Source organism: Puma concolor, chromosome D4, assembly GCF_028749965.1.
Source record: "Puma concolor isolate L17-30 chromosome D4, mPumCon1.1.hap2, whole genome shotgun sequence".
Taxonomy (NCBI): domain Eukaryota; kingdom Metazoa; phylum Chordata; class Mammalia; order Carnivora; family Felidae; genus Puma; species Puma concolor.
Window position 1 is genome coordinate 61,729,404 of NC_141679.1, and position 22,929 is coordinate 61,752,332.

The 22,929-nt window shown below is 46.2% G+C and overlaps 1 protein-coding gene across 26 annotated transcripts in view; it reads right to left on the bottom strand.

Annotated features, from left to right (window-relative positions):
- ANKS6 (ankyrin repeat and sterile alpha motif domain containing 6) overlaps positions 1-22,929 on the bottom strand; it is a 68,829-nt gene that overhangs the window by 25,296 nt on the left and 20,604 nt on the right. For 18 of the 26 annotated variants that reach the window (XR_015242878.1, XR_015242877.1, XR_015242874.1 and 15 more), the window contains exons 12-14: positions 16,145-16,328; positions 11,088-11,155; positions 5,171-5,287 (exon numbers count right to left, since the gene is read on the bottom strand). Coding sequence is in view for 4 of the 26 variants with exons in the window: in XM_086683582.1 (XP_086539708.1) it covers positions 5,171-5,287; positions 11,088-11,155; positions 16,145-16,328 (369 nt within the window). In the remaining 22 variants the exon portion in view is untranslated. Of the gene's footprint in view, positions 1-5,170; positions 5,288-5,683; positions 5,718-11,087; positions 11,156-16,144; positions 16,329-21,647; positions 21,671-22,929 lie in introns of those variants that run through there. The other 8 variants (XR_015242883.1, XR_015242882.1, XR_015242880.1 and 5 more) reach the window with 6 other exon arrangements.

The window sequence follows — 22,929 nt, forward strand, 5'->3', positions numbered from 1 at the left end:
AACCCCTGAGCTTCAAAGGACCTGCCTGATAATTCTTAAAAGGGAAAAAGCGAATGGCCATTAAGAGTAGAAAAAAAGTGTTCAGTCTATCTAGTAGTTAAAGAAATACAAATTAAAACAAGGCACACTTTTTGGCCTCTCAAATTAATAAAAATTTAAAAACAAACTGATAGCACTCAATACTGGCAGGGATTCAATGATGCTGGAACCACACTGCCACAGCTGATGGGGATGTTCACTGGCTCTTTCTGGAAAGTAATTCAGGAAGAAGTGCCATATACCTTGATTTAGACTCTTTGACTCCAAAATTCCACTTTTAGACATCTATTCTGAGGAGATAATTAGAAAGCCTTATACACAAAGTTGCCCACTGCAGCACTCACTATTAATAGAAAGTTTGGATAGCTACATATCCAACAAGTAGGGATTCAAGATAAAGTAATTTTAGTATATCCATACAAATTTATCATATTAAAAAGATTTTTTAATGACATGGGTAACTGCATATATTTAATGTTAAACGAAGAAAGTAGGATGTAAAATTATAGATCCAAATTTATCTCAGCCACGGAGAGAAAAACATTTGGCACAAAACACTGCAGTGATCGTCCCAAATGTGAAAAGCATTGGTCTCTGGGTGGCTGGATCGTGACTTCTTTAAAAAGTCTTTTCACCTTTTTGGCACTGTGCAAATTTAGCAAAATGAATGTGCACTGCTTTGATGATCACAAAAAAATGGCAATACAGAGAAGCAAGGCTTAAGACCAACCAAAGGTGAAATGCAGGTGAGATTTCTGATTGACCTTCTCCAACATATAAACCATTTCAAACTAACAAGCGGTCTCAAGTACATTATCACAACTTGAATACTGGAGGGGGAAGGTTCACTCAGATCTATGACTTGTAAGACTGAGGATCCATACTGCTTTGCTGATATTTTTATGGCCAAGTTAGGTTTTTTGGCTTATATTTGTTTAAAAAAAAAATCTTAAGCTAAAATGTTCAAACTATTTTTGATTGTGCAAGAAATACATTTTACATCACAACCTTGTTATGAGCAAATATATACAACTGGAACAAATTTACCCTCCTACCTGCAAAGAATGTTGATATTTTCTACCCTATTCTGTTTTTAAGCTGCTGGTGGGGTCCCTGAGTGGCTCAGTCGGTTAAATGTCCAACTTTGGCTCAGGTCATGATCTCATGGTCCGTGAATTCAAGCCCCACATCAGGCTCTGTGCTGAGAGCTCGGAGCCTAGAGCCTGCTTCAGATCCTGTGGCTCTTCTCTCTGCCCCTCCCTGACTTGCACCCTATCTCTCTCAAAAATAAACAAACATTAAAAAACAATAATAAAAATAAATAAAAAGCTGCTGGTAAACCGCTAGATTGAGTGCACAACCCTCAAGCTTGGCAAGCTGTGGACCACAGCCATTAAGACATTACAACACTAGCGGGCAAGGAAATCTGGGCCTCCATTCTCTCATGGGTCCTCTCATGGGTTCTCGAATGTGTACAGAGCATCTGAGCCACTAGTGGGTACTCTCCTGGCTGAGGTTGGGTTGCAAAAGAAAAAGTATGAACACTGAAGGGAGAGTTGGTGCCCTACAGCAATCCAGAAAGAGGCAGGAGGCCCTGAAGTCAGAGTGAGGCAGGTCCAGCCCAGAACAGCTGAGGGCCAGGGCATCAGAAAGCCATCCAAAGGGCTCCAGAAAGCTCCTTTTGGCCTGTGGAGAAGCAGTACATAGCTCCAATGGGAACCCCCACGTAGTACAGAAGATAAACCTGTTTTGGTAATATTTAGTATTGCCCCAGTCATGTTTTTGTTCTATGGCACACTGTGATACATGGTGCTCACTTCCACAGGACTTTGTTTGGTGGCTCAGAACTTCGCTCTGCACCCGTTTCCATGCGGAATCACCTGACTTTGAGGGTGGGCGCTGCCCGTGGGAAGAACGTGGCTGGGACAGAGCAGACCCTCAGTCTGGCAGGTTGGAAGCACCCAGGTCTCCTGGTTGGGAGCTGATCAGCTGGTGCCCCCAAATATCACTCTTATGGAAGGAATGTGTCCCCCCGCCCCCCAATTCATATGGTGAAACCCTACCCCCGGTGTGATGTATGAAGAGGTGGGGCCTTTGGGAGGTGATAGCGTTTAGATGAGGTCATGAAGGTGGGGCTCCCATGATGGCCCCAGTGCCCCTATAAGAAGACAGCGCTGGCTTCCCTGTTCCCTGCCGTGTGAGGACACAATGAGAGGTTGGCAGTCTGCAATATGGAAGAGGACTCTCACAGATATCGACCATGCTGGCAGCCTCCATGCTGTGAGAAATAAATTCCTGTTGTTCACAAGCCACCCAGGACATGGTCCTTTGTCATGCAGCCCGAACCAAGACCACCACCACCAGCTGTCCTGCCTTTTGCTTCTCTAGACTGGGCTTTGTTTGGTACAGGATGCAGACTGTCACAGAAATAGAGTATGGAGGCAATGAATTTGAGAGAAAAAGAAAAAAGGTCCCAGTTTGTACGAATATTAAGAAAAATGTTCTCCTGTGGAGTGGACCTGAGCTCTTCCACTCTATGGCAGCAGTTAAGCTTCCTGAGATTTTCAAGCCAGCCCAGTCTGCCTTTTATCTGGGATCCCAGACCACAAAGGCCATGGCTGCCAAGGGCAGAAGGGAGGTTCTGGAAGCATTCGCAGCTACTATCTACCATGCCCTGGGCCGGGCTCCGGCAGCGTCCAGCTCCTGGCCTGTCCCCCCACACCTTCCATGGTCCTCCCTGGCCCTACATCTAGTACCTTATCCGTCTTTGCTTGACCGGCTTGGCTTGCCCCACCACCCTCCTCTCCTTGGCTCGCACATCTGGCCCCTGGAGGCCACAGCATGAAGGGTCCTGTAACCCCTGAGCCACATCCACATCACTCACCTACCTCCTCCCCAAAGCCCTTGCCCTTACTTGACTGGGTCCCCCTCAGCCACCCTGAGGGCCTTATCTGTCCCCTGCGGCCTCCCCTCACACCAGACTTCTTGCTCTCAGCTTCCACACATTTTTAGTTCTTGAGATGCACCACACACCCTCTCACCACAGGGTCTTTGCACATGTGTGTCCCTCCTCCTGGTCTGCACTCTTTTAGCCCTCTACCCCATGGTTCCCATCTTTCTTAAGATCCCAGCCCTCCTGCCACTCCCTTGGGAATGTCTTCCAGGACCTTGCCTTTCCAGCCCCCACTTGAAGTCCGGAGCTCTCCTTAATGAGCACTGAGTCAGGGCAGCAGAGTGGTCAGCACACAAACTCTGGGTTCCAGTTCTGGCTCTGCCACTTACCAATTATGTGATTTTAGGCAAGTTCCTTAACTGCTCTGTGCCTCAGTTCCTCCATCTATGAACCGGAACTGGCCTCAGTGGCTTCCGTGAAGTTAAATGTACGACTAGATGTGACAGGCTCAGAGCAGGGCTGGGCACAAAGTGTGCTCAGTGCTTAACACTCACAGAGTGCCTGGGACACGGCGGAGAGGCAAGGGTTATTTTTCAGGACGAATTAATGCTCCAAAGACTCTAGTGCTTGCTCCGGTTGATCGGTGCTCCATGAGCCACCCGGGTGTGCCCTTCCTACCAGCCCAGACTGGCCACCTCCTGCAGCCCCCATGCCAGCCTCACCCCCTCCCCTCCTCATCTACAGTGGAGCAGAAGCGGTGCTGGCTGGGGGCCAGGGCTCACCGTCCGTCTCTGAGCCTCAACTTCCCCGTCTTAAAGGGAGGCGGCCCAGGCCCACGTTACAGGTGAGCAGTGTTTGGGAACAGGCTACTAACAGCAGAAGAAGAACAGACAATAAAGACTAAAGGAAAACGCAAGCGCTGGAAGCACTGCCAACCGAACCACTCCGAAGGACCCCCTCACAGCCTATGAACAGGCAAAATAATGACGACGACGGCAGCAATAAAAACCACCACCCCCGACCCCGGCAGGGAGGCCCGGAGCCACCCCCATGCAGCTCTGTGCTGGGGGAACACAGGAAGAAGACCGGGGTGCAGGTCCTGCCTCGCCTTCCCGCCCACCTCTCCACCTGGGCACACCTCCCTCCCTGGGGCTCTGCTCCCTCGCCAGCCAGCCAGCAGCCAGCCGGACAAGGGAAGTGTGAGGACACGGCCTCCTCAGATTTACTGGGGAAATGTACGTGAAGTGTCTTGTGAATGATAAAGTGCTACATGAATATTTATTTGCTGTTGGTGCTCTAAGTCTGTTCAATATTTGCGTGCACACCCGGCAAAACACACAAAGAACCATGAGACCGGTCACGCTCTCTGACATAACCTCGTATTGTGGAACACAGCCTGAGGAACAAAACAACAGAAGAAAAAGGAGCAAGGCAGAGACATCCATTATGGTGCTATCTGTAATGGCAAAACCCCAGACACGGCATCACTGTCTTACAAGAAGGGGACTGTCAGGCAAAGCGTGAGAAAGCAACAGGTAAGCAAGTTGTACACACTGTTGGAGTGAGACAGAAAAGTCCATCCTGTGTTAGAGAAAAAAGCAAAGCTCAAGGGAGCTTGAATAGCCCAACAGCAACTGTCCTACTAAGGTGTGCAAAGTGAGTGGTGGTTTTTAATTGTTTTCACATGTATGCCTTTGGGGGGGTGGGGAGCATGGTTCATCTTTAGTTTAAAGCTGATGAAACAGAAATTTAACATTAGATAAAAATGCAGGATGCCAGCAACAACAGCGATTGACGGGTCTGTGTGTACCAGGGGCGCTGGCAACAGCCCCAGTATCCCTGGCCATCTCAACAGATGAGGAAAGCAAGACTCAGAGAGGTGACGACTTCTACGTAATACGGCAAGTAAGGGGAGGAGTGGGTTCACACCCAGGTGGGCCTGACTCCAGGGCCCCTATTAAACAAGGGCTCTGTTTCCATTGTACACTGGAGGGCAATACCCAGCCATGTGGGTTGAAATTACCACAGGGAATATTTTAGCTGAATCTATGGGAAGGGACAGGAAGAGGAACAGGGAGGCAGTGAGTGCTCGGTCATGAGAAGCATGCACAGGGGGCCATCCTCTGCCAGACGTTCTAGAGGAGATGAAATCAGACCAGAAACATCCTTGGGAACACTGAGGGCCTGGGATCCTAGGTAGTGAAGCTCTCCACTGGAAAAAAAGATTGAGAACAATACCTTGCCTGCGTTCAGTTCAGAAATTGCTGCCAAAATCTGCTGCCTGGACCCATCTGTCTTAATACCCAGCTCCTTCAAGTCGCCGTCGGTAAGCGTGAGGAATGCTTCCATATCCACCTGGAAAGAGAGAAGGGGGATTTGCTACCATCTGCTTGACGCCACACCTCTTTTTTCCAACCACAACAGAAATATCTTGATTATGGACTATTAGTGTTTATTAGTAGTGAGTTAATTATGATTTACTACTTCCAATTCCTGACTTTATCATGAAAGTTTAGCTGAAAGTATTATGAAGGACTAACTCTCCTCAGCTCTAGGGCTGGGAATTTCAGGACAGGTGCATTTTGGAAAGACCGTGACCATTTAACAAGGAAGGAGAGTTCCGAGACAGTGATGTGGGTGGCCAGAGCGGTGCAAATCCAAATCTGCTGTTAGAAAGTTGGCTCCAATGTTGCTGCACTTCTGATGATATTGGGAGCTGCGCAGAAAAGGTGCACACATGGCGGTACTCACCACGTTTCCCCCCAGAAGACAAGGGAGATGCAGACTGTGGAAAGACAGAGAAAATAAACAAGCAGAAGCGATAAAGGGAAGAAGGGCCATGGAGATCTGAAGCGGAGGAGGGCTCAGAACAAGGGCCACTCAAAGCCATACGACCCTTGGCTTCTAATGGTGAAATCCTAAAATTCCTGCTTGGGCCTCAGCTCCAGGCGAAAAATTAATGGGCCTCCCTTCTATACAATGGATATGTTGCAGTCTGTCCTTCTAAGGTCAGATGTGGCTTGGAAGAAGCAAGCACACCCACCCTCACACACACAGGGTGGAGGACAGCCCTACACACCCCAGATCTGTCCTGGGGTCTCACTGTCAGGTGGGGATGGGGAAGACACAGACCAAGTCGTGTACACCTTGCAACGTAAGGTGAGTATACTACCATTCCCCATTTGGGGGCAGGGAAACTGAGGCATGGAGAGATTCAGTTCCCAAAGTCACGTGATGAGTCAGTGAAAGCCAAGATTTGAACCCAGGCAGTGGGCCCCAAGAGTCCTTGCTCTTCTCCACGGGCTCATGTCACCCTATGATGCTGCAGCCGCTGTCCCAGTGTTCCCTCCCGGGATTCCCCAGGGCAGCAGCCTCCTTGTTAATAGCACTTGATGCTCCCTAAGAATGAACAGGTTCTGTCATCTGTACAGGCTCTCCAGTATTAGACCCCAAAATGGCAGTCACCTGGGAGAGGTGGAAGGGCTCTGGCCGCCCCAGTCTCATCTCCAGCCCATGCCAGGGCGAGGAGGCACACACGGACAGAGCCTCAAGTCCCACCTGCTGCCTGGGGGCCCCGGGCAGGTACCTCACCTCCGTTTCCCATCTGAAGCATACGAATTCTCTCACCATCTCACTTACAGGTGGTTGTAGGTTCTACAGGGAGTTTACGCAAAGCTTTGCAAACTACATTTATAAATTATAAAGATACTATCGTTTTATGTTATATTATACTGGTGCCATTTAAAGTAAAATTGCCTGGGTGGCTCAGCTAGTTAAGCATCGACTTCAGCTCAGGTCATGATCTCACAGCTTGTGAGTTCAAGCCCTGTATCGGGCTCTGTTCTGACAGCTCAGAGCCTGGAGCCTGTTTCGGATTGTGTCCCCCTCTCTTTCTTCTCCTCCCGCGCTTGTGCTCTGTCTCTCTCTCTCTGTCTCTCAAAAATAAACAAACATTAAAACAAATTAAAAAAAAAAAAAAACTTCTGTAACTTTTTGGAAATCCTTAATCCTTCACTTTATTTTTTTTAAATGTTTATTTATTTTTGAGAGAGAGAGAGACAGAGTATGAGTGGGGGAGGGGAAGAAAGATAGGGAGACACAGAATCCAAAGCAGGCTCTAGGCTCTGAGCTATCAGCATAGAGCCTGTCACGGGGCTCGAACTCCCAAACCTTGAGATCATGACCTGAGCTGAAGTCAGCCACTTAACTGATGGAGCCACCCAGGTGCCAGCCCCCACCCCCGCCACATTAGCCATTCACTTTAAAAGCAGGCTTTGTTTTATGTTCCCCCTTAGATACTGAACAAGATCTTTAAAATTTTTCTTCAAGACATTTGATGTATGTAGAAATAACACAATTTTTCTTCTGAGAAATTTCTCCTATCTTTCCTTCTCTATTTTAACCATCATTTTACTTTACTGGATAAAAAAAAAAAAAAAACCCTGAACCAGGTGCGAGCTGGTGGAGAAGGGTCTGCTCCCTTACGGGCCCCAAGCTCTCTGAGGTACAGGCATTATCCGTTTCCCTGTGTCTCTCTGGGACATGACAGCTCACACGGGACGGAGGGCCTCACAGGACAGATGGCGTGGTTCTGACAGAAACTGCCTGCCCCTGGCAGTGCCAGACACGCCCCTCTCCCCACACACCCACCCCCAGCCTGTCCCCACATCCAGCTCCTCAGCACCTCTCTGCCCTCTTGCCCGGGGCCTCCCCATCCCGGCCTTCTAACTGGAGTCTCCCTCCCTGTGAGTCTGCCCCTAACTCCCCTACCGACCCTGGGCCGCCATCCACGCCACAGGCCAGAGATCTTGCTGGCCCTCGTCTGCCTCCAGACTGTGGTTCAGAGGGTCACGTCCATGCTGGCCAGGCCCTCTCTGCTCCAGAGGTGCCAGCCTCAGTCAGGCCCTGGCCAGGCCAAAGTGCTGCTGGTTCTCTGCACATGTCTGCTCCCTTTTCCCAGGTGCCCTTCTAGCCCCACTCCCCTCCCTCAAAGCACAGTTTATGCTCAGCTGAGGTCTCCTCTGGCCCTCACTCTATAGGCCCCTTCCTTGGGCTCCCAGAATGCTCTGAGTGTTTCTCCCTATCCCAGGGTCAGGTGCTGGCAGAGGGACTGGTAGGGGACAGCGACCTGAGTAGCATCTGCTGACTGAATGACCACATCGATCAATATTCTACTGCATCCCCATCTGCACTGATCTTCTCAGTCTCTGACCTCTGTCAACCCTGGGGGTTGCCAAATCCTCACAGCTCATTTTAGGTGGAGAAGCCAGAGACTGAATTCTCCTCATGTGAATACTTCTGAAGGGTTAGCAGGATGCGGCAGAAACATCTGTGTCCTTTCAATATTCATGCCCTACTTTTTTTTTTAGTAATAGAATCCTAGTTGTCAGCTAGGCACATTTCCATGAAGCTAAAGTACTGTATTTCTGAGTTTCCCTTGCATATGAGTATGTCAATTGACAAACTTCTGGCTAATGAGATATAAGAAGGTTTATGGTACTTTGAGGAAGTCTCTCTAAAAAAGGAGAGCATGTGTCTTTTTGCTTCCATCTCCTTGCATCCTGGTGCCTAGAATGTGGATGTAATGGCCGGAGCTCTAGCAACCATGCTGGACTTTGAGGATGAGGGCCACACACCCTAGTGATGGTGGAGCAGGGAAGCTAGAAGGAGCTTAGATGACTCACTTCAAAACTTTCTGTGGGGGAAAAAAAACCTTCCATTTTGTTTAAGATACTATTATTTGGGGATTTTCCAATATATGCAGCCAAATCCATCCTAATATAAGTAGAGAAATGAAAATTACTAGTCTGTCTTCAGTTTCAAAATCACAAGATGAGAAAATGTATTAACTTCATTTCTCTTCCAAATTCTCAACACGGACTAAAAGCATATAATAATAGGGAGAAATTTTTACCAGCCTTGGAAGTGAGGGAAAATTTCTATCTGTATGCCAGGTTCTTCAAGGAATTTCTTAAAGGACTAACAAGTGCCCTGCAGCTGTGGGGATGGGTGAGGAGGTGAGGGCAGGGGCAATCAAGGGTGTTAAAACCTGAGTCCCATCAAAGCCTTCGAGGGAGCATGGGGTCTCCGGGTGAATAGACAGCAAATCTCACATAGTGCTACCTAGCTCATATGTTGTCCAGAGAGGGGCTAAGCACAGGGGCGGGGGGACTGCTAAGCTGGCTCCTAACAAGGGCACTGGCTCAGCTAGCCTCACAGTACCTCACACACACAGAAACCCTCTGGCCACTGGCTCCCAGCACCCCTTCCAACAGTGCTGTCTCAGGACTCTGCACATTCCCAACCCCAGAGACCGTGGAGACTTTCAGGTGGGTGGGTTAAGACCACAGCAAATCTGCATGGTCCGCTTTCCGCCTTCCCTTTAAAACTCTGAAAGCCTCCCATTTCATCTGGAACATACCTCAGTTCCCTACAAGGGACAACTGCAAGAACCGGAGGATGGTGAGTGACAGGTATGCCCCAGACATGCCAGCTCCAAAACTGGGAGGAAGCCAAGAACTCAGAACTACCGTTGCCTTGTGAAACAGACATGGCCCCGGAGACGTGTTCTCTGTATACTCCAGGAGGGTATGGAACGGATGAAACAAAAGCAGGCAGCCATCAGCACACAGGAAAGACTTCTTGGCGATGAGAAAAAGTCACTACTGAAGTTTAAAATGCCAAAGTCGCAGGGAGGACACACTGGATGTGGCAGAAAAGCACATGGAGGAAGGAAGCCACTGCACTCTGTCTGCTTCTTAAAACCAAGTACAAACTCCTCAATAGCATCACAAGCCTGTCAGGGACGCTGAGTGGTTGTTTTGATTGCTACTGTAATTATGACAGCTGTCATGTACTAAACCAGGCAGAATATTCTAAACCAATGGTGATACCCTGGTGGCTAGTGGGCCTGCAGAGGAGTTTTATTTGGCCAAAACAGAAGTTTTTTTTTTTTTTAAACAACTTATTGAGATATAATTCACTTATTGTACAATCCACCCATTTAAAGTATACAACCCATAGGAAATATAGTCAATGCTACTGTACTAGCGACGTGATGGGACAGATGGTAGCTACCCTGGTGGTGAACACAGCATAAAATATAAACTTGTCAAACACTACGTTGTACACCTAGAACTAATGTAACATTGGGTGTCAACTATGTGCAAATCACAAAATTTTTTAATTAAGAAAATGAAGTGTATGATCCAATGATTTTTAATATATTCAGAGCTGTGCAACCATCCCCACACTCAATTTTAGAACATTTTCATCACCTGCAAAGAGAAACCCACCCCCAGATAAGCAGTCACTCCCCCCCACCCCGTTCTGTGCTCCCCCCACTCCCTGGCAACCACTAATTACTCTCTGTCTCTACAGAGTTGCCTATTCTGGACACTTCTTATAAATGGAATCATACCATATGTGGCCTTTTGTGACTGGCTTCTCCTCGGCATCATGTGTTCAAGGTTCCTTCATTTTGTAGCGTGTCAGTGCCTCCTTCCTTTTTATGGCCGAATTATATTCCATTGTATAGCACTAACAAATCTGGCCGTTCACCAGCTGATGGACATCTGAGTTGTTTGCCACTTGGTGGCTATGAGGAATACCGTGGCTGTGAGCATTCGTGTGCGAGTCTTTGTGTGGACATATGTTTTCAGTTCTCTTGGGCATATACCCAGGAGTGGGATTGCTGGGTCACATGGTAATTCTATGTTTAACATTTTGAGAAACGGCCAAACTGCAGAACAGTATTTTTTTTTTGTAAAAAAAATGTGATTGTGAGTGCTTTTAAGCACTCAGATTAACACAGAGCCTACGTGCAGACACTTAGCATAGATTCATTAGGATTTGCTTATGACCCTCTTTAAACCTGAAAGCCGGTCAATCACCTTCGACAGAAGCGTGTGCAGGACAGACACGAACTTCACTAGCGAGAGCGGTGCTCGAGACCACAAAATTCTGTTCCAACAGAACAAGCCATAAGGTCCCGGGATCTCACTGTGGTGAACTGCACTAAGTGTGCTGAACACAAATTCCGCCTGCCGTCTCAGGGAGAGAGATCAATTAGGCTTGCAGGATGAACACCCACACGTGTGAGACCATTTTCCTTTATGGTAAGATTTAGATGGACATTCAAAAATAACTTCCTTACCTCTTGCTCCTCAAAAATGGGCTGATACTTCTCAAGTGATAATTTCTTAAGGATTCCAGTCAGTTCATCTTCAAGAGGGAAAGATGTGAAAAGATATTTTAGAATTTGGCAAAAGGCGTCAGAACAGTGGTCTTCAAACTTTCATAAAACAGTGGCAATCCTATTTCAAATGAAATGTCACAAGAAACTCTAACACAGAAAGCAGATCTAAGCTGCACTCGTGTGAATGCGGCAGGGGGTGGGTCCGAGCCATACTTCCCCTTAGGGCAGGCCCTTGGCATCTCCCCAGACTCCAAACATGGGGGTGTGTGTGCCCAGGCTGACCCTCCAATGGTTGCAACCCCCAAGTTCTCAGAGTTCTAGCTGCTAGGACTAAAACTCCACTTTCTGTCCAAGAATGGTTTTTAATTATGATTTCTTGACTGCTGGTAGCTGCACCTGCAGCAAATGCTAATGCCAGCAAGTTGTCAGCGAGGCGGAGAACAAACTTAAGAGAACAAGCAGGTGGCTTCAGACCAGAACTGGAGTTTGGCTCAGTGTGAAGAGGCTGTGGGCTTCCTGAAGGAAGGACAGACACATCTGAGTGGAACAGCAGAGCCAGAGGGGCACAGAGCAGGAGAAAACAGAAGATTTGGGATATCATGATTTCAGAGCAGGGAGGGTGAAGAAAGGAGACAAGACTAGCATCTGGGTGGGGGTGGGGGATAGTTTGAAAAAATATTCATTCACACATTCAACAGGGATTTACCAGTCCAGACATTAGGGACTCAATAAAGACCAAAACAGATAAGCAGGCTGCCAGGCCAAAGGCACTGAGGAAGGATGGAAGGGGGCAGGGGAAGATGACAGGGAATGGGAGAACATTATTTATTATAGAGAGTGGTAAGGGAAGGTCTCCTTTATATAAGGTAACATTTGAGCAGTAAATGGAGTGAACTGTGTAATACCAAGGGAAAGATCACGAGGCAGTATTCAGGCAGAAGGAACAGCAAATACAAAGGTCTTGGGGCAGTGGGTGCAATTCACAGAAGAGGGACTGGAGATTAGGAGGTCTGAGTTCCTTTTTTTTTTGTAACATTTGTTTTTGATAGAGAGACAGAGCACAAGTGGGGGAGGGGGCAGAGAGAGAGGGAGACACAGAATCCGAAGCAGGCTCCAGGCTCCGAGCTGTCAGCGCAGAGCCCAATGCGGGGCTCGAACCCACAAACCACGAGATCATGACCTGAGCCGAAGTCGGACGCTCAACCGACTGAGCCACCCAGGCGCCCGAGTTCCTTTTTTAATTCGTTCATTCAAGAGTGGATACCAACACGCCTACTACATGCCGGGAGTACAAGGATGGAAAGGTCCAAGCTGTAAAGGAGCTCAGCGTGGCTGGGAAGATAAAATGATGAGGGTGACAGCTGTTGCACCATCAGTCACCTTGTACATAGGTAACCCATTTGCTCTTTACAATGACCGTAACGATCCTATCAGTGTCTCCATTTACAGATGAGGAAGCAAGGCAGAAAAGCGTGGCTGCCGTATCTTGAGATCATGCCGTCAGTCCACGGCAGAGCAGGAATTCACACCAGTGGTCCAGCTACCAGGCCTGAAGCTACACACTGCCATCTCTCTCCTTGGTGACAAGCGCTGTGATGAGGGGCATCGACAAGGGGGTCTGGGGACAGAGAGGACAGCTGACCCACTTGAAGGACCAGAAAAGGCTTCACGGAAGAGTACTACTGCGCTAGGCTGTACGAGATGAATCGAGTCCCAGGCCACACTGAACCCACTGTTGCTCCGTGGCACCAAACCTTCGCTCGGGCTGTTCCCACCACACGCAGTCTTCCTCCGTAGTGGAGGGCCGGGAAATGGTTAGCAACCGGCTCTCTGAAGGAAAACGTACGTAGGGAGGTAGGTACGTAAGCTTACTGTAGATTTTACTGATATAAAGGATGTATAGCACACAATTTACGTATAATAATAAACTACACAATACTGTTTCTTATAGATCCCATGCAGCCAATGCTTGCGTTGCACTTGAGGCACCTCACTGAACGCTTTCACTGATTTTTCCCTTCCTCTTGAGTCCACAGCCAATGAGTATAGTTCCAACAGGGATGCCGCTGGGGAGTTCCGCGGATGGGAACAAGTAAGAGGAAATGAAACAATGAAGATGCATATTGGAATTTCATGTGAGCAACTCTGCTGAATGAGATAATGGTTTTAAAATCCTGGAAGAACACTGTTGCAATTTTTTTGTGCTAGTCACAATATGACAGACACACTTTTAACCTTCGTCTGCAATATGGGCATTTTCTCCATCACTGTCCAGATTACATCTAGATGGTCTATGAGATAGTAAACCGACCTCTGATTGGTGGCATTTGCTGATGTCACGGAGTCAATACCCTGCTCCTGACTGATTTTAGGCTAACAACACAACTAATGTTCCTGAAAGTGGAACGGAGAAGGGACGTGTGTGGTAGCACATCATGACATAGTATTCCTACGGCATAAACAGCACAAGTATTAGCAAAATGTACTAATAAATTAATAACAACATTTTGTTTTAAGTACCCCATACCTTTATATTTAACATAATTTAATTATGTAAGTTCATATAATTTGACTTTTTCTTTCTTTCTTTGGCTTCTTTATGTATTTGTTGTTGTTGTTGTTGTAATTTGACTCATAATGGCTGTGTTTCATCACTGGTTTATACATCTCCTGCAGATTCAACGATGGACTCTGGCCCACCGGCTCGGCCTGAGTGCCTGCTCTTCAGTGAAGCCTGTGCCATGGCACTCCATGCCTGGCTTGTAACACAGATTTGACCCCATTTATTTACTTAAATGTATTGTGCTGAATGCAGCTGAATCCCCAGCCTGACTGTGAGCTAACCCAGCACAGATTAAGGCACCCGGGACACAGGCTTCACCACTCCCCATAGAGGGGGCTGGAGGGGCTGCAGGAGGAAAAACGGGGCAGGGCAAAGGCTTGCGTGTGGTCCTCGACTGGGGCCAAGTGTTTCCCAGAAGAATGTCATAAAAAGTAGCTGTCTGGGGATGGACTGCAGGTCTGTCCTTTGATAGTCTCATGCCCACGGGACAAAGGTCTTGCTGCCTCCAGACCCAGGAACTCTGTAGGGGAAAACTAGGCTGTCTACACCAGAGAAATTAAAAAGAAATTGCGGTCAGGTCCTCTTCTGTTTTTATCCCAACCAGGGCTTGCAAACCTTTTTTTTAATTTATTTATTTATTTATTTATTTATTTATTTATTTATTTATTTATTTTTTCAACGTTTATTTATTTTTGGGACAGAGAGAGACAGAGCATGAACGGGGGAGGGGCAGAGAGAGAGGGAGACACAGAATCGGAAACAGGCTCCAGGCTCTGAGCCATCAGCCCAGAGCCTGACGCGGGGCTCGAACTCACAGACCGCGAGATCGTGACCTGGTTGAAGTCGGACCCTTAACCGACTGCGCCACCCAGGCGCCACTTGCAAACCTTTTTAAATAATGAGAGAGAGGGAAAAGAGTGGGCATGGACAGTGCATATAGACTGCCACGGTCTCAACTCTTTTTTGGAAAAAGTGGGGGGGTACAAATACCTAACTGAACTTCTAAGAGTTGGATTCCTGGAAGCCTCCAAGGTGGGAGAATTCATGACTGCACGTAGAAAACACGGTTAGGGAGGAACAGGGTTGCTAGTGAATCTCTGAAGCTTTTATACATGGTTGCACTAGATATCACAAAACAATAAAAGCAGCCCCCAAATAAAGAGGATGCCAATGGCAGCATGCATTTACCAACTCAGTCCAGACCACAGCCTGTGAGGCTGATTTCAACCTATCACCTGCTGGGCACTTATCACCTGCTGGGCACCTTCCTCCAGGCAGCTGCGGGGAGACACTTGCAGCTGTGTCTGGGAGGCCCTGGCACACCTGACATTTCTCTCCTCTCTGAACACTACTACTTGGCTTGCACCTGCCTGGGTCCCATCTCTCCCCATAACTCTGCTCCCCCTCTCCCCCCGCCCCCTCACTGCCAGGACCACCAGAGGGCAGTTCAAGGGACAGGATTCTTCATCTCCTTTTGTCTTTTATATCTTCCTATCTTTATCTGGGGCCTCCCAGCACTCCTCCACTCCATCTTCCTTTCTGCATCTTCCCCACGGGAGGGACCTGCACTTCACCCACACAGGTTCTAAAGTTCTCCTGGTTACAGAGGACAGCTACTGTTTCTGCTTGCCCACCATCCCTCCCCTCCTCCTTCTGGAAACAGCACTTTGATTTCCCTTTGAGGAGTCCCCTCTCTCCTGCTCCCAATCTACAAAGTGTCAGCAGGGCAGACCCTGAGCCCAGCTACAAAGGCAGACATGTGACCTGCGCCCAGTCAATCAGCACGTTCCACTGCCACAGATGCACAGTCAAGGATACACAAATGTCCCGTCATTATAAATAGAGACGAGGCAGGCCAATGACGTTTACCCCAGGATTTTGCTGGACCTACTAAGAAAGAAGCACTCTTTCTGCTGGCGTTGCTAAGTTAGCAGGAGAAGTAAGCAAGCCTGAAGTTCATGGGGGACAACTTTGCCACCGCCTAGAGACAGCCTACCTGAGATATGGAAACACTCCCAAAGTACCTGGATCCACACACGCCTGAAGCACACCCTGGACACTTTCATTATATGAGCCAACAAATTATGTTTTTTGCTTTTGCTCAAAGCAGTGTCAGTGGAGATTGCATTACTTGCAAATGACAGAATTCTGATCTGTACAAGGCTCAGGGAAAGGTACATCACTGGTGTTGGAGAAGCATTTCTACAAGTGTATGTCTGTGTACGTAAACGAAACTCTACTAAGTTCAAAAACATTTTGAGGGAGCTTACCGGACGATTAGCAAAGTGAAGACAAAAATACAAGGTAGAATCGGGGAAGAATGGAGACAGGTGTTTTTGTTTGAAATTTTAAAAATGACCTAGGACCTAGGATGGCCATAGCAATGACAGTACCTGCCAGGTCACAGAGGCAAAGAGGAAAGGCTGGCGTTTTGGGACCTTGGGGGGCTCACCTTCATCTGTGATGGTGCCGCTGCTGGAGCCCCCACTGCTCTTGGACTGCCGATGGGGCGAGGAGGACACAGAGGACTCGGCCGCGTGCCCTTTGGGCGAAGGGGAGGGCGTGAGTGTGGGGGAGGTGCTTTTGGAGGTAGTGGAAGTTCCAGACAAAGGCCGTTTGCTCGTCTCCAGTTTCTGCTGAAAAGAGTAAGACAAATACGTAAGCCATCACCTGGAGGGTAGAAGTGATTAAAACAGACACCCGACAGGGAACACGGGTGATAGCTGACTCAGCAAGATATCTAAGCAGGACTATGAAATCTACTTAAAAAAAAAAAAAAAAAAAAAAACATGCAAAGCAGAAACAGTATTATTGGAACAGGGACAGGAAAATCCTGCCCTGGAGCACAGAGGCAGGGGGTAGGATGGAAAAAGTGGCACTTGAGGAGCCAGGAAGTCAGGTACTAATCCTGCCCGTAGAGCTACCAGCACTGTGTCCTTGGCCAAGTCCCCTTACCTCTCAGTTAATGCAGCTCTAAATGGAAGTGTGGCTTACAAATGCATGAGGTCCCTTTCTGCTCCTGACATTCCTTCATCTAAACCAGTCATTTCCAACTTCTCACCAAAGAACACATCATTTTTCCCCTTTGTGTGTGTGTCATTTAGTTAAAAAAAAAAAGAGCGCCTTTTTATTTTTAAATACTTTTAGACTTATAGAAGAGCTGCAAAGATAGAACAGAGCATTCCTGTGTATCCGTCAGCCAGCTTCCCCTGACGTTAATATCTTACATAACCATAGCACAATCATCAAAATTAAGAAGTTAACAGTGGCACAGTACTATTAGGTAAGCTATGGACTTTACTCAGGTTTCACTGGTTATTCCACTTAATGTCCTTGTTCCGGTCCAGGATTCCACACTGCATAGACTTGCCATGTCTCTTTGACCTCCTCTGTGACAACTCAGTCTTTCCTTCTTTCATGACCTTGACACTGTGGAAGAATTGAGGTGTTTGCAAAGCATCCCTCAGTTTGGGTTTGTCTTATATTTTCTCATAATTAGATCTGTTTATGGAGTTTTGGATTAATGACCCCAGAGGTAATGAGCCATTCCTACCACATCATGCCCGGGGTCACACAGCATCCATTTCTTATTATTGATAACGTTAACCTTGATCACTTAGTTGAGGTGGTGTGTGTCGGGTTTCTCCATTGTGAAGTGATACCACTTCTCTTTATAATTAACAAATATTTGGGGTGGGGAGGAGATATTTTGAGCTAAATATCTTGTTGCTCCCACTAATTTTGGCATTCTTTGGTTGATCTTGTCTATAGCAATTACTACTGTGATGTTCTAGTGATAGGAGATCTATTTCCCCTATTCCTGTCACATTTATTTTCTGGAATTCTGGATGGAAGAGATACTACTTCCCCCATTTATTCAGTTATTTATTCCTAGCAGTATGGGCTCGTGGACGTTTCTTTTATAATCTAATCACTACTGCGATTTATTTTACAGTTGTTCAAACTATTCCAGTTTGGGGCACTGAGATCTTTCAGGTTGGCTCCTATGTTCTTTCCCCATGTCCATCTTTTTGTTGTTGTTGTTTCTTTTTAAGAGCATCTCCTTACTTTCTGACACCACAAAATGCTTCAGGCTCATCTTGCATCTCCATGGACCCAGTACTGGAATAAACCACTTCTCCAAGGCTCTGGTCCCTTTTATTGGAGCATGGTGTTTAGGAACCAAAATCTGGGTACTAGGCTGTTCGTGGCTACTGGGATATCACTGATTCTATGTTCTCTCAGTGGACAGACAGGAAAGTATACTAAGCCATGCATCCACATAGCCTGGCTTACTTCCATATAAATCTGTGTGTACACACACGCACACACACACACATTTACAACCACGCATTCGTACCGATTCCTCTGACAACAATCCAATATCCATGGGGTTTGTTCTAATATTTCCCCTTTGGTTCAATCTCTAACAGTTAAAAACTGGGCTCATTATAATTACTTATTTGCTCAACCCTAGTATATGTGTAAAGTGTACATGTATACAAAATGTATAAATAAAGTGGTTTCGGAATTAAACCCACATCCCTATAAGAACAACAACAACAAACGATCAACGAGGATACAGTGTTTGGGTATGGTTATGTCTTTTACTTAGGCCTCACCATATCCCCTTGACCTAGTTTTCTCCCCCCATCTCCCAACGTGTGATTATGTCAGTCATTTGTAATATAGTTAGATATGTCATTGTAGTCTGCATTCCCTCTTTGGTTCCTGGCCAATACTGTTTGTTTGTTCTTTTAATTTGCATACAGCAGAAATAACTGTTGTGTATGATTCAACAGGTTTTGACAAATACAGAGGTGGGGGTATCATAGAGAAGAGCTCCATTAGCCAATTCCCGCGTCCTGTCCTTTTGTATTCGATCTCTCCCTCATCCCAACCCATGAAAATAACTAATCTGTTTTCTATCCCTATGTTTTTGTCTTTTCTAAAATGTCACATAGATGGAATGACACAACATGTAGACTTTTGGGTAGACTTTTGGGTCTGGTGCAGCAAACTGCTTCAAGTTACTGCATGTATTGACAGTGTGCTCCTTTCCACTGCTGAGCAGTGTCCCACTGCGTGGATGTACCACAGTTAGTTTACCCGTTCACCTGTTGATGTGATGGTTCCAGTTTGGCGTGATTATGGATTAAACTGCCGTACACATTCACAGACAGATTGTGGCATGAATACTTTTTAAAAATACACTTGGGGGGGTGCCTGGGTGGCGCAGTCGGTTAAGCGTCCGACTTCAGCCAGGTCACGATCTCGCGGTCCGTGAGTTTGAGCCCCGCATCGGGCTCTGGGCTGATGGCTCAGAGCCTGGAGCCTGTTTCTGATTCTGTGTCTCCCTCTCTCTCTGCCCCTCCCCCGTTCATGCTCTGTCTCTCTCTGTCCCAAAAAAATAAATAAACGTTAAAAAAAAAAATTTTTTTTTAAATACACTTGGGTAAAGACCTAGGAGGGAGATAGCCAGTTCATAGGGTAAGTATATAGTTTTATCAAACACTGCCCAACCTTTTCAAGATGGCGGTACTGTTATCACGTTGCCCTGAGCACTGAAGTTCTAGGAGCTCCATATGCTCATCAGCACTTGTTTCTTTAAAGTTTTTAAGTTTTAGCCAGTCTAACAGGTATTTAGTGCTATCTCACTGTGGTTTTAATTTGCATTTTCCCCAGTAGTTAATGTTCAATGTTTTTTCATGTTTCTTTACCATTTGTATATTTTTGAGGAAGTATCAGATATTTTGCCTATTTTTTAAATTTGCTTTTTAATGAGTTTTGAGAGTTATTTGGTAGTTTAAATAGGATATGGCTAGGTGTATTCTTTTTATATTTATTCTATAGTGAGAGTTCCGGATTTATTCTATAGTGAGAATTTCCTGAACTTCCTAGATCTGTGCTTTGAAATCTATCATCAATTTGGGGAAATTTTCAGGCATTAAGATATTCCTTCTGTCCTACCATTCTCTTGCTCTTCAGAGCTTCTTATTACCTGTATGTAAGAACACTGGATATAATTCTACTGTTTTTGTTGTTCCTATTTTTGTTTTAACTTCTTTTTTCCTTTGTGTTTCAGTTTGGGTGATTCCTATTACCCAGTCTTCAACTTCACGGATTCTTTCCTTGGCTGTGTCAAGGGTACTGAGGAGCCCATCAAAGACATTCCTTATCTCTGTTACAAGTTTTGTATTTCTAGAATTTTCCTTCTTTCTTAGGGTTTCTATTGCTGAAATAGTTACTTATATGATCTTGCACATTCAAATTTTCCATTAGAGCCTCTAACAATTAATTGTAGTTCTTTCAAATTCATGGTCATGTAATTCCAACACCTGTGTCGTATCTAAATCAAATTCTGAGGACAGCTTTGTTTCTTGGGTGTGCAGTTGTTTTGTGTCTTTTTGTAGGTCTTATAATTTTTTGGTAAAATTGAACATTTTGACTAGGATAGCAGAGACTAAGATAAATAGTTTTAATGCCTGGAAGTGGGTACACCTCTCCTTCTGCTAAGCCTTCATGCTCTTCCTAACTACATCCCAGAGTGGAACAAGATGTCTCTCTTCGATTTTGAAAGACTGTCAATTAGCTGCCTATATTGTTGATAAATTCTTCCTTCTGCTTTTTTATAAACAAAGACATTCAATAACAAAGCTTCTGATTAGGCAGGAAATAATTAGTATATCCATACTAAACAGATCTATCATAGCCGAAGCAAACAAACATGATACTCTGGACCTTGTAGGAGCATTATTGGGGAGGGGCAGATAAATATGATTATCTGGGATGCTCTAATAAAATATCTGAACTGTTCCCTATGTTCCCCGCATAGCGGATCTTGTTAATGGTGTCATCTCCACCCCTCCCTCAATCCATACCCTTTGCAACGTGTGTTTGTGTGTTCTTCTGCAGTGGGTGTGCTGATTTGCTTCAACAACCTGACTGGTTTTCAACTCATGCCTTTGGTTCTTGCCATGAGGACACATCTAAGCTTGTTGTGGACATGCATGGCCCAGTCATCCTGGTCACTCCAGCCAACAGCCAAATGTGTAAGTGATCCCTCCAGACCACAAGGACTACCGAGCTAAATTCAGACTAAACCGCCAACCCACAGGTTCAGGAGCTAAAGAAACGCTTTTCTGTTTTAAACCACTAAGCTTTAGGGTGAGAAGAGAGAGCTGATGTATTCAGTGGGACTCTGAGCTTCCACAGGTCTGGGAAGCACCGACACACATTCTGACTCCCCTGATTCTGTGCCTCCTCAGGTTCGCTTCAGGCTGATTCGTGAACATGCTAGAAGCCATGCCTTGTGAATATGCTACCATTACGGTGGTGCTTATTTTAAGCAAAGTATGAAAACCAGATTCAGTAGGCTCCTATTTTGAATGCTAATTTCTAATTCTTCCTAAGGGAGTCTTTGAAAAACACTTCATGTCTTCATTTTGCTGCTGGAGCCTTTGACAGAAAGCCCACCCCTTGTGCCCTTTGATTTAGGGCAGTGGTTTCTAAGAGCCCTGGGCTGGGCTGATTACAATACTCTCTCGGGGGAAAATCAGAGTTCTCAGATCCCATCTTGAAGAGTCTCATACAGTTATCCTGGGTGGCACCCAGAGACCTGAATTTTTAGACAGCGCCCCAAGGTTACAGCATATTGTTAAGAATATCAGGTGTCATTGACCTGGATTGTTTCCTCGGTTTGTTTCCTGAGTGTATCTTTGGACACAATCTCCTTTCATTGGAATATACCTAAACATAGATTATATATAATAAATGCATTCAAGGGAGACAATGGTTGATATAATTTATAACTTAGACACCTACCTATTTTTAACACCAGTTAAGGAAAGCTAATAATATCCAACACATCTAGTAAGATCATCAAAATAGAAACAGAAAAATTTAAACAAAAGAGAAGAGGAAAACGATATCAAAGCTCACACCAGAAGACTTACTTTAATTAGTAGCTCTGAGTTTCCTAGCAGCAAAGGCAAAAAGAGAAATACAATAATTATATAATCCTTACTATATGAAGAAAGAAAATGTACGAAAGTATTGGTAGAGACATTTTTTTTTCTAGAGCTGAATTCTAAAAGGAACTTAATTACACAGGTCCTATTACACAAGTAATTTTCAATATAATGGAAAATATGCTAATGCATAGGGAGAGAAACTTTTTCTGAAGCAAAGGAACCTAATTCTGTATGTCTGATTGCAAAAGGGACTTTGAAAAACAAAAAGTTCTGTAACCAACAGTGGTGGGCAGAAAATAAAGACTATTGCTTATACATCCGTTAAAAAAGCAGTCTCTGGAGGCACATCTGGGCAAGGGCCCAGGGGTGAGGCTTTCAGGTGACCTAACTTTTCTCCGGGAAAAAGCTCAAGCCATCTAAAAAATATGAAGAATGGGACAGTGCTTGGCCATGGGGTCCTCTCAGAGGAGGAAATGGGCTACACTGCACCAAGGGAGAGGGGCACCTTGAGGAGGAGCCAATTTATACTGTCAGGAACCCACACTTGGTGGGGGTCGGGGGGGGTCATTCCAGCAATCAGTCCAGGTGGAGGGGCTCAAAAGCTAGAAGGGTCAGACTCTATAGACACTAAAAGACTTCTCACTACAGAGAAGCATTGAGGGTTTCCTGTCCCTTGCAAACTCCATATAGATACTGACAATGTGGTGACTGCTCTTGGGCTGCATGAGTGGAGGAAAGGTGCCAGGCAGTGACGTGAGACTCCAACTCTGTCCTGTCTACCAGCAGGACTGCAGCTCCTCCCCTCTGGAATGCCACAAATGCTACCCCCTGACAGTGGAACGGTGTCACACCCTGCCCCAGCCCTGCCCCTTTCATCAGCTCCTCATCCTTCAGATCCCAATTTAGGGTTCCCTGATGCCCTCAAGCTTGGGTAGCAGCCCCCATCTGTGCCACCACAACATCCTCCCTTCTCCACGACAGCTCTTACCACACTGAGTGAAACTAAGTCCGCAGTGACACCCCGAGAGGGTCACCAAACCACCGGTTCACCGCTGGATCCTTACTGCTAGCAGTGCTGAGCACAAAGCAGACACCTCAAAGATGTGCACAGTGAATGAATAAGGTAGGACCACAGATACTACTGCTGATAACGTCAGCACTTAGAGCTGACACTTACAGGCTCGCCAGGTGCCAGGCCCTACTCGAAAGGCTGAAGTGTGGGGCTGAGACCCGATCCCAGGTAGTCTGCTCCTGTTCCCACACT